Genomic DNA, 9997 nt, shown 5'->3' with positions numbered 1-9997 from the left:
TTGGGTTTTTTTTTGCTACCTTAAATTTCCAAGAATGCTATTTATTTGTTCTCTGAATTCCTTTTATCCTCCCTCCTGGGTTGCCGTATCTTCTTTAATTTCTCTGATGGCATTATTGATGGTTATGTGGACACGTACTTTTCTCTGCATAGTGGCTTTTTCCTCCAAGTCACCATTTTAAAATTGGGGCTTTAGGTTTCATAACACGGGCTTTCCTGAGATGCCAGGTCAGCTGTGGCTGCCTGTGAAAGAGAGATTAGAAGCCTTGTACACATGTATGGGGCTTGTTAACTGTGGCCTTTCCTTCTAGGGTGGTCTGCCTGATTAGCTGGGCCACTGCAGATGTCACAATGTTTAGCTGTTCCTCTTGGTCTGCTCTGATGGCCCAGGAAACACCCTTCTAAGTCTCCTGGCATCTGCCTGGATGCCGGGGGTGGTATCGGCATCCAATATCTGTATGTTCATTTAACCCCTCTGTTCCTATTGTGGGGCTCTGCCCTTAACTGTGCCTGGTGTTTCCAAACCCAGGAGGCTCCCTTCGACCTTCTTCGGATAATAAATATCCAGTCTTTTGTGAAGATGGGGAAGGATGCACAGAATTAAGGAGGGGGTCTGGGCACCTGAGTGCTTCTTATTCTTATTTTAGCCAATTTTTCTTATTTTAGCCAATTTTTCTTATTTTAGCCAATTTTTCTTATTTTAGCCAATTTTTCTTATTTTAGCCAATTTTTCTTATTTTAGCCCCCATTCACACCCACAGCCAGAGGTACCCATGCCACCCATTTGTGAACCTTTTGGAAATTCCAGTTTGTTCCTGGCTTTCCTTGCTGGCTACCATTTCAGGATTCCATTTCAGCAGGCCTGCTAAGTATTTTAGCTTCAAAATTCATGTTGCTGTGAGTTCCTGCCTTGCTCTCCCCGTTCTTGCCAATTTCTGCCTTACAACAAACTTTTGTTTCTGGAGGCTCCAGAAGTTAAGTCAACACATGCTATCACTCCACCCCCTTCCCCAGAAGCCTCAGCCACCTTCAGCCGAGCCTGTTCCTCCCCAGCCCATCTCCAACCACCTGCTCTCATCTGATCTTCCCCACCCTGCTTTTGTTTATTTTGTTCCTTTCATCTGGCACTTAGTTCCCACCCGCCCTCCTACCTCTACATAAGCCACCTCTGTCAAAATCCTATTTAGGAAGGAAAACATGGGTCAGGGGCTAATTGGAGAGGTTTTCTAGGGAAGAGGCCTGCATCTGTCTAGAAGATACTTCCACATGGGGTTTGAAATAAAGGCTGCCAGGCCTGAGGCTACCTTTAGTGAACTCCATAGCCATCCCCAAATGCTTGAGAAACCAGCCAGACTGTTTCTGGCTGTGGATGGGGGTAGGGGGTGTATCAGTGTAGAAGACCCTTGGCCCAGGCCTGCCTCCCTTCATCCAGGGCGGGTGTCTTGTCCATGGCTGTCTCCTAATGCTTAGAAAAGGAGCTGCTCATACTCCCAATTGGTCCACCGGAGTGTGTGCCAGCTGGGGTATCCCAGCTGGGGTCATGGAGAAAGGGGAGCCATGTGCAACCAGCAGAATCCCGCTGGTTGGAAAGGGACCAGAAGGGGATGGGTGGCTGGTAAAGCAGCATAGGGCCAGCTCCATCTTTCATGAAATGACTGATTGGGACACGTGGTGGAACTGGAGGAACGTTGTGAATCATTATTTGGTCAGAACACAAATCTCTTAAATGTCATCAACACAGTCTGCCTGGGAGAATGCTTACTCCCTGCCAAGAAGCGACCCTCTTGGAGGCACTTGACCCCTTTGGACCCACCCCAGCACAGCAGGCTGGGGAGTCCTCCCAGAGGACACTACTAGTTTCATCAGTGACAGGGAACTTTAGGATTTTAGGTACAGGTGCCAGGGTGCTCAAACATCCACTCCGGCTTACATTCACCCTAACATGCAACTCAGAATGCCCCTCTCAGTTCCTCCTTGGTTACCTGAAAAGAAGTTGTTTTTTTAATCCAGCTTCCAAAATTAATTCGGTGAGAAATGGCTGTTCCTGATTCTGTGCGCCCCACCCACCCCTCTCCTTGGGTCCACAGGGGGCGAGTGTCTGGGTTGCCCTCATTCTCGAGGATCTCCCGCAGGGGCGGCTGACACATTCAAATGTCCATTGAGGCAAATGAACCAGGACTGCAGACCCCGGCCTAGTCTCCCTGGGTCAGGGGCAACGGGCGAGGGGCTTGCTGAGCTCGGTTCCGAGGCAAAAGTTATGCACCGGCCAGTCCGCTGATGGCACAGGCCTGGAGGAGAATGGTGGGGGCGGAAGAGGAGTGCGGGCGCCGCTGAGAGTCAAAATCCTGTCAAAAGAGTCAAGGGCAAGTTGGCGGGGCTGGGGCAGGGAGACCGCGAGCTGGGCGCAGCCGAGCATTTCCTTTGGGAGGCCCAGACAGTGGGTGGGTGGGGAGCGGTGGGCGGGGTTTTCGCAGCTGGTGGCGTTTGAAGCCTCCGCGACCGCGGTGGGAGAGGGGCAGCGTAGTGAAGTTGGCAACAGGCCTGGGGTGGGGAGAAGGGGCCCCGCGTTCCCAGAACAGCGCGCCGGCCGCCCCAGCACGTAGTTCACTCCCGCAAGCACAGGAGGGCGGTGGGCACGACACCCACGCTGCCAGGATAACCGCCAGCCCGGGGCCAGTCCGGCTCCGGCCCACTCCAGGTCCCTGACCATCTGGGACCAGTCGGGGGAGCTCCCGCGGCCTCCCGCGGGGGCGGCCCCGCCCCAGTCGTGACCCCGCTCGCGGCCGGGCCGCGCCGAGGCACGAAGCTCAGCGGGGGAAGCTCGTGGAGAGGGCGAGCGGCCTGAGTCTTGGGGCGCGGCCACCCAGGAGCCCGGCTGCGGAGGGTGCGGCGGGAGTTGTTCCGCCCCCAGGAGCGGCCGACAGCCCTGCGCCCAGCCGGAGCGGACACGCCTCCCTCGCCGTGCAAACCTGGCTCTGGAGGGGAAAAGGGAGTGGAGGCGAGCCCCGCCGAAGCGCACCCATCCCCGGCAGCCGTCGCGGGAGGGGCTGGAGGGACAATGGGACTCCCTCCCTAGCGTTCGCCTCCAGCAGGGGCTTAAGGTTGTCACCGTACAAAAGGTCTGGAAGGAAAATACCCCGCGGGTTCCCCGCGGCGAGTGAGGGCGGGCCCCGCCCCACCCCACCGCCTCCGGACGACGTGCGTCAGCGTGCCCGATTCCCGGCTCCAATTTCCGCCCCTCCTCCCGCCGGCCAAGGGGGCACGCCCATTGGAGCGCGCAGGCCCCGAGGCCGGTAGGCCTCTGTTGAGGCCCGGATTGGCCCGCGGCTGCGCACCCACGGACCAATGGCGCCCACCTCTGTCCTCGGTCACGCCCCCTTCCCAGGCGCGGGCGCGCGACCGCTCTATCCTGCCGGTGCGCGCTCCGAGATCCCCGCCCCCTTCGCGCGCGCAGCTCCCCGCGGCCGCCGCCGCCTGTAACCTGCGCCGCCAGGATGTGGCTGGGGGCTGACGTCGGGTCCAGATGTGGCCCCGGCCCCGCCCATCCCCGGGGCCGGGCCGCCCACACCGAGCCGCGGCGCGCACGGCGGCTGTCCTGCCTGCCACAGTGCGCGGCGAGGCTGCGCCGCGACTTGGCGCGGTCGTCCGTAACGTCGCCGCTGGGCATCCTTAGGACAGGCAGTCTCTGAGGCCGCGCGGGGACCCCACTCGTCCGCACCCTTCCATGCACTCACTCTTCAGTGCCTGGCCGGGCGGGCCCCTCGCAGACGCGGAGCAGCGCGGGTGACGGCAGAGGCGGCTGCGCGCCTAGCCCAGCCCGCGGAGAGGGCGCGCCGCGCCCCCGCCCCCCGCCCGCTCTCCGGAGGCCGTGGGTGCGGATGCGCGGCTGACGACTCGCAGCGACCAGCAGTGCCGCCGGCCCGCCGGCCGGAGCCCGCAGCATGGCAGCCGCCGCTTATGTGGACCAATTCGCCGCCGAGTGCCTCGTGTCCATGTCGAGCCGCGCGGTCGTGCACGGGCCGCGGGAGGGGCCGGAGCCCGGACCCGAGGGCGCGGCCACCGCTGTCGCCGCCACGCTGCCCCGCGTCGAGGAGCGACGCGACGGCAAGGACAGCGCCTCGCTCTTCGTGGTGGCGCGGATCCTAGCGGACCTCAACCAGCAAGCGCCGGCGCCCGCTCCGGCGGAGCGCAGAGAGGGCGCCGCTGCCCGGAAGGCGAGGACCCCCTGCCGCCTGCCGCCCGCGCCGCTCGCCGTCCCCGAGCCCGCCTCCCCCAGCGGCGAAGGCGCGGCTGCTGCGCCCCTTAGCCCCGCGTGGAGCGAGCCTGAGGCGGGGCTGGAGCCCGAGCGGGAGCCGGGGCCCGCGGGGAGCGGCGAGCCCGGCCTCAGACAAAGGGGCCGGCGGGGCCGAAGTCGTGCCGACCTCGAGTCCCCGCAGAGAAAGCACAAGTGCCACTACGCGGGTTGCGAGAAAGTTTACGGGAAATCTTCGCACCTCAAGGCGCACCTGAGAACTCACACAGGTCAGTGGGGCGGCCCGGGTGCCCCGAGCGAGCGGACGGGGGTCAGTGCCAGCCTCCGGGCCACGCCCCCGGAGCCGCCGGCCGGGCGCCAGGGCGATCGGACCGGGAACAGTCGGGGCCTCGCCCCTTCCCGCGCCACTCGGTCCTGCGGTCGGCCCCGCGCGCCGCGGGTCCCGGCGCTCGGAGCTGGCGCCCGCCGGGCGACCGCGCCCCCGCCGGGCACGCCCCCTCCCCGGGCGCGCTCGGGCGGGGCTGCGGGGGCGGATGTCGTCATCTGGGTAGGGGGCGGGAACCCCGCCCAAACGGGGTCGGCACAGGCAGGTGCGGGCGAGCTGGGTGGGGACCGCGGGGGCCGATCGGGGCTTCGGGCGCCGGGGGAAGCGGGGAGCCGCGTGGGAGGGTGCCCTAGCCCCAGCCCCTCCCCCGCCGGCCTGGCGCGCGCACGGGAGGGGCGGGCCGGCCCGGCCCGGGCGCGCGGCGGGCGAAGTTCACGCGGGGACAGGGTTTCCTCCAGCCACTCGGCACATTCTTCGCTCTCCTCTTCCTGTAATTTTTGCAGCGCTCTAAGGTTTAATTTGTCGAAACCAGAGCCAGCGGCGGCGGACGCGGGGGTGGTCCCGGTTCACTGTCCGTGCCTCTTTGTGGGAGTCCCGCCCATCCGGCCGGCGGGGGCGCGCCCGACCCCAGGGGCTCCTTGGTGAGGCCGCGCTTTCTCCTGAAAGGAGTGCCCTGCCGGTTGCCCGTCGGTCTGCGCTGCCCTCTTCCTGTCTCTGCGCTCACCTGCGGGGAGCCGGATACAAGCACGTGGCACGCGCACGGGGGTGGGCGGCCTGAGCAGGCAGTCCGGGGGCAGCGGACCGAACCCCCTCCCCCCGCTCTCAGACCCCAAGGCAGCATTTCCCATCACGCGGACGGGGAGTTAGTAGTTGGTTCTTCTGTGGTGGGTTGTTCTAAACACAAAAGTGGAAACAACATTTTAATAGTGGGCAACCTTAACCCCCCAATTTGCTTTAAAGAATTGTATATTTTCTCTGAGCTCACGCGAACTCTACAGTGGCACGTCACTCATCCACATTTGGGGCAACGCCAAAACCCGTATGCCTATGCCGTTTCCTTGTCACGGAAGATGTAGTCTTCTCATTTGTAAAATAGTTCATAGGTGATTAAAAGACGGACTTAAAAACTGCAGCCTTCAAGACCATAGAGCCGAAAGGCTGGTTTCTCTTGGTAAAATCGGTACTGAGCGTGTCGGAAGGCTGCAGGCGCCAGGACCCGGGATCTCTGAAGAGCCCTCACCTGGGAGGGCTGCCCCCGCATTTCTGATCCCACGCTGTAGCCGCGGCAAACCGCGTGGCAGGTGGAAGGGTGTCAGTTGAAGGGAAGACCATTTTTCTAGGCATTCTGAGTCAGAATTAAAGGTGTGTGGACCCAGATGGGGGGTGGGGTTAGTGTAGGGGTGTTGGTTCAGCTTGGGAAAGTCACTGCAAGGGTGGGTGTGGCCGTGGCAGGGGCCAAGCTGGGTTCCGAGCCAGGTGGACCCTGAGGACCGGCGCGGGGACAGCGCTTGGGACATGGCTGGGGTTGAGGACAGCCTTCGTGGGGCGAGGCCGGTACAGGGCGGGGAACTTAATGACTGGAAAATCTTTCAGCAGCCAGTTTCATTGTGGCCTCCCACCCCGCAGCGCCGGGTGGCGGGGTTCGCAAATTGCAGAGGGGCTGGCCGAGAGGCGGGGCTGGCCGTCGTGGGCGTGGCCGGCTTCGGTCCCGGGATGGCTTCTGGGTTGGCTCGACCCCGCCCCTTCCAGGCTGTCTCGGCCCTGAGCGGGCCCTTTGGCTAGAGGATTGGGGCAGGGGCGCTGGGGAGCCAGATTCCCTGGGGGTGCCTGGACATCCAAGGTGGGCAGAAGAGGATGGAACCAACACACTGCCTGCGGTGTGCAACGCCTGTCATTAGTGCAGGGAGCCGGCCCCGCCCTCCATGTTTGCAGAAACTCCAGGCCCCACCTCCAGGGAAGATGCGGACCTCCAAGTCAGGAGTGCACAGGTTCCTTTGGAGCCCTTGGAAATGCAGATTTCCGGTACTAAATGCTGACTTTCAGCCGAACGCTGCAGTTTAAGTGGTGCCCCAAGTGAACCTGATTTGGAACCAAGAGGCTGCCTCTTGCCGAGGCCACCTCCACAAATGGAAGCCCATTTCTAGCCCGAGCCCTAGTGTGCAGACCATAAGTAACTGGTCTTCATGTTGGAGACAGAAGCAGCCCACGGAGGGGAGAGGCCAGGCAGGCTGGCTGCAGGGGGCGGGGGACCGAGAGGCCAAGCTACCCGGGGAACCTGAGCAACAGACCCTGACTCTGCGGTGGGTGTGGTTTGGTTTGTGGGCTCCCAAGTAGTGTTGGGGGCACGGTCTCTATAGATGGTGGTTTAGGTCATGCCAGGCCTTTTACTCCACTAAGGACCCACACCTCCCATAGCAATTTCACGGCACAGGTGAATATCCAAACCACTTGAGCCAAGAAGCCAGTTGGCAGTTTGCTCCGTGTAGCTCTGTGATCAGGGACAGGTTTGCAGACCTCCCTGCCGCTCGCTGATGTCTCCCCTGACCTGGAAGGTCCAAAGGAAACGAGGTTGTGTGTGTGCAAACCCTTTGGGGAGTGCAAGGGTCAGCTGACTGGGGGGAGCTGGCGTCTGGCGCTGCTCTGATCCCTCACCCCCATGCCTGACCAACGCATGCAAAGAGCTGCCTGTCCCAGTCAGCTGGGTGGCAGTGTGGTACCCTACTGCCATCCCCCAGTGGTCGTCCTGGGGACTGATTACTCTGTCACATTTAGGGAATTGTTGGTGTTATAGCAAATGTGATAAAACAAAACAAGGAATCAGATGTCTTTGTAACTGTCTGATTGATCAGAACTTCCCAGCCCAGACTTTGGGGAGTTTGCTAAGACTGGCTTTGGGGAGTAGCAAGATGGGGAGCAGATTTTCTTGGAGGCTGAAGGTCTTTGATGTGAAAATGCGAGGACTTGGGGAAGGAAAGGCCCTTGGCCTGCTGGGAGGGCACACCTGCCTCCTGAACCCCCCCAGGTCCCACATCTGGAGGTTCCTGCTTGTAGTGCAGAGTGGTGGGGCTTGCAGGGCCCCCAGCAGAATGGCCAGTCAGGCCTCCGGGCAGAGATACCCTGAATACATTTCTACCTATTTGTCCCCACAAAGAATTGTTCTCAGAACTCCTCTGTGCCCTGTTTTCTCTCCGGCGCCAGGTCTTGCATGCTGCCCATCTTGGCAGCTCTGGGGGGCTGGCCAGAAAGGTGGGCACTGTGCCATGCACGGCCCCTCCCCTGCAGACCCCCAGAGCTGTTCCTGGTCAGCTGCCCTGTTGGGGTGGGTGGGGGCGGGAAACAGTAAGATTGCATTCTGTCAGCCGTTTCCCGTGAGAGTTTGGGCTGATTAGTCTGACATTTATGTTTACCTACTGGCCCTACTGGGGCAGGGTATTTAGGCCCCCGCCCCCAACACAAACTGGACATTTCCAGGCACAGTGCTGGAAGGACCCCTAGCAGGTGCTCCTGGCTCAGTGGCCTTGGGAAGACAGCTGTCAGAGTGCAGGGGGAGGGCCGGGACCTCCTCCCAGGGCAAAGCCAGGCTGGCCAAGGGCCTGCACTGTGTCTGGGGCACGTGTAGGCCAGCAGCCCCCACCCCTGCTCCCACACAGCCCCAGGCTGCCCGTGGGCCTCCTTGTGAAACTCTTCAAACTGCAGAAATGTGGAGACAGAGCATGAAGGCTTCCCCTCCCCCAGCTAACCACTTTTATCCTGTGTGGGTGTGACTTTCTAGACCCTTCAGTGGGTTAGCGAGCATGTCTGCACACAGGCATTTAGAAAACACCTGTGCAGGACCCTGGCAGACGCGTTACCTCTGGCTGCAGTCCTATGCGTTTGCGTAACGCGGTGTCTCCGTTCTTCCTGCTGCCCCGTGCGCGCTCCAAGGTGCTCGTGCAACTGTACCATCCATAACCGTTTGGCCTGTCACCTGCTGGAAGGACAGCCACCTTGCCCTTGTCTTAAAAGCCACTGGATCCTTTGTCGCAGTGCAGAGCAGCTGTCGTTTCTGTAGGATTGAGACCGGGCGGTGTTGACAGTAGTGTAGCATTTAAGTGCCTTAAAAGACACAGTATGTTTTTAAAGGAAGTGGACCTTCTTGGTCTCCCCACTGCTGAGGTTCCTGCTGTGTTGCTCCCCTACCTTTTTTTTTTTTTAAACTTCTCCCAGTTCTCCTTTTGCATGTGTGAGAGCATCGTATGAGAACATTTAAAATACCACCGACAAAACCACTCTCTCACGCCTCCTGACCTGCTCTCCTGCCAGCTTTTGTTGGCTTACCTGCGCCCCGCCACCACACCCGGTGCCTTCTTTGCAGCCCTTTTGGGGGCCATGTTTCATCCCCAGTTGCCCCAAGGCTTGCTTTTTGTTACAACTCACTTCCTAACAGTGAACTTGAGGTAGCAGGGCACTATTCAAATATGTCCAATTTATGCTTTAAGAAGGCAGTTAAAATAGTTTTTAAAATAAAAACTCCTAGAATCAAACACTCAGCTCTCACAGTCGTATCTAATACTTTCACATTGCGTGCCCGGGGCCAGGCATTGTTCTGTTTGTATAGTTTATAGGAAGAGTTTTGTCTTCACAAGAACTCTATGAAATAGACACCACTTCTAATTGCTAGTTTTCAATTAAGGACAGTGAGGCTCAGGTGGGTTAAGAAATATGCCCAAGGTCGCACAGCAGATGAGGTGGGAACTGGGGTTTGTGCTGGGGCAGCCATGCTTCTGAGTTGGGATATGCTGACTGCCCTACGGCCGCTCGTGTCATTGACAGGTGAGCAGGACCTCCAGGTTTTAGAAGCCTGCGTGTCCCCAGTACACTGCTTCCTCACAGATTTTATCACAGCTGAGATGTTAAGGGAGTGGTATAGTGAACACTCATGCTTTCCTCCTAGATTTGTCAGTTAATACTTTATCACACACTTTTATCCTTCCCTCCTTCCTTCTTTCTCTCTAAATATTGTTTTTTCCCTTCCCTGCCTCTCCTCTCTCTTTAAATATTATTATCTAAAACAGTATATATTTGGTTTCCCTGATGAGCCCCAAAATGTCCCACATAGGATCCAGTTAATTATACATTGCATTCAGTTATCCTGTCTCTTTAGTTTCCTTTCATCTAGAATAGTCCCTCCGTCTTTGTTACATTGGCATTTTGGAGATCCCGGCTGGTTGTCTTGTAGGACACCGCACAATCTGGATTGGTCTGATTGTTTTTTCATGATTCGATTGAGTTTAAACAGCTTTGGGTCAGAAATACGACAGTTGGTATTGGGCGCTTGCACACAGCACAGCTGGGACACGTGATGTCAGGTTGTACTGTTGCTGGGTCACGTGGTTCAGCCTGGTGTCTGCCAGGTGTCTGCACTATAAAGAGATGCTCGCC

General features: G+C 59.2%; 1 protein-coding gene across 1 annotated transcript in view; it reads left to right on the top strand.

The window, feature by feature from the left end:
- The first annotated feature begins 3439 nt into the window (after nucleotides 1–3439).
- The window catches only part of KLF13 (KLF transcription factor 13), a 44092-nt gene continuing 37534 nt past the window's right edge, over nucleotides 3440–9997 (top strand). Inside the window, exon 1 of the mRNA XM_019753212.2 lies at nucleotides 3440–4520. Within this exon, the coding sequence (XP_019608771.1) occupies nucleotides 3941–4520 (580 nt within the window). The 5' untranslated portion in view covers nucleotides 3440–3940. The remainder of the gene's footprint in view (nucleotides 4521–9997) is intronic.

Source organism: Rhinolophus sinicus, linkage group LG13, assembly GCF_036562045.2.
Source record: "Rhinolophus sinicus isolate RSC01 linkage group LG13, ASM3656204v1, whole genome shotgun sequence".
In the NCBI taxonomy this organism is placed as follows: domain Eukaryota; kingdom Metazoa; phylum Chordata; class Mammalia; order Chiroptera; family Rhinolophidae; genus Rhinolophus; species Rhinolophus sinicus.
This window is presented reverse-complemented; position numbering and strand designations above follow the sequence as displayed.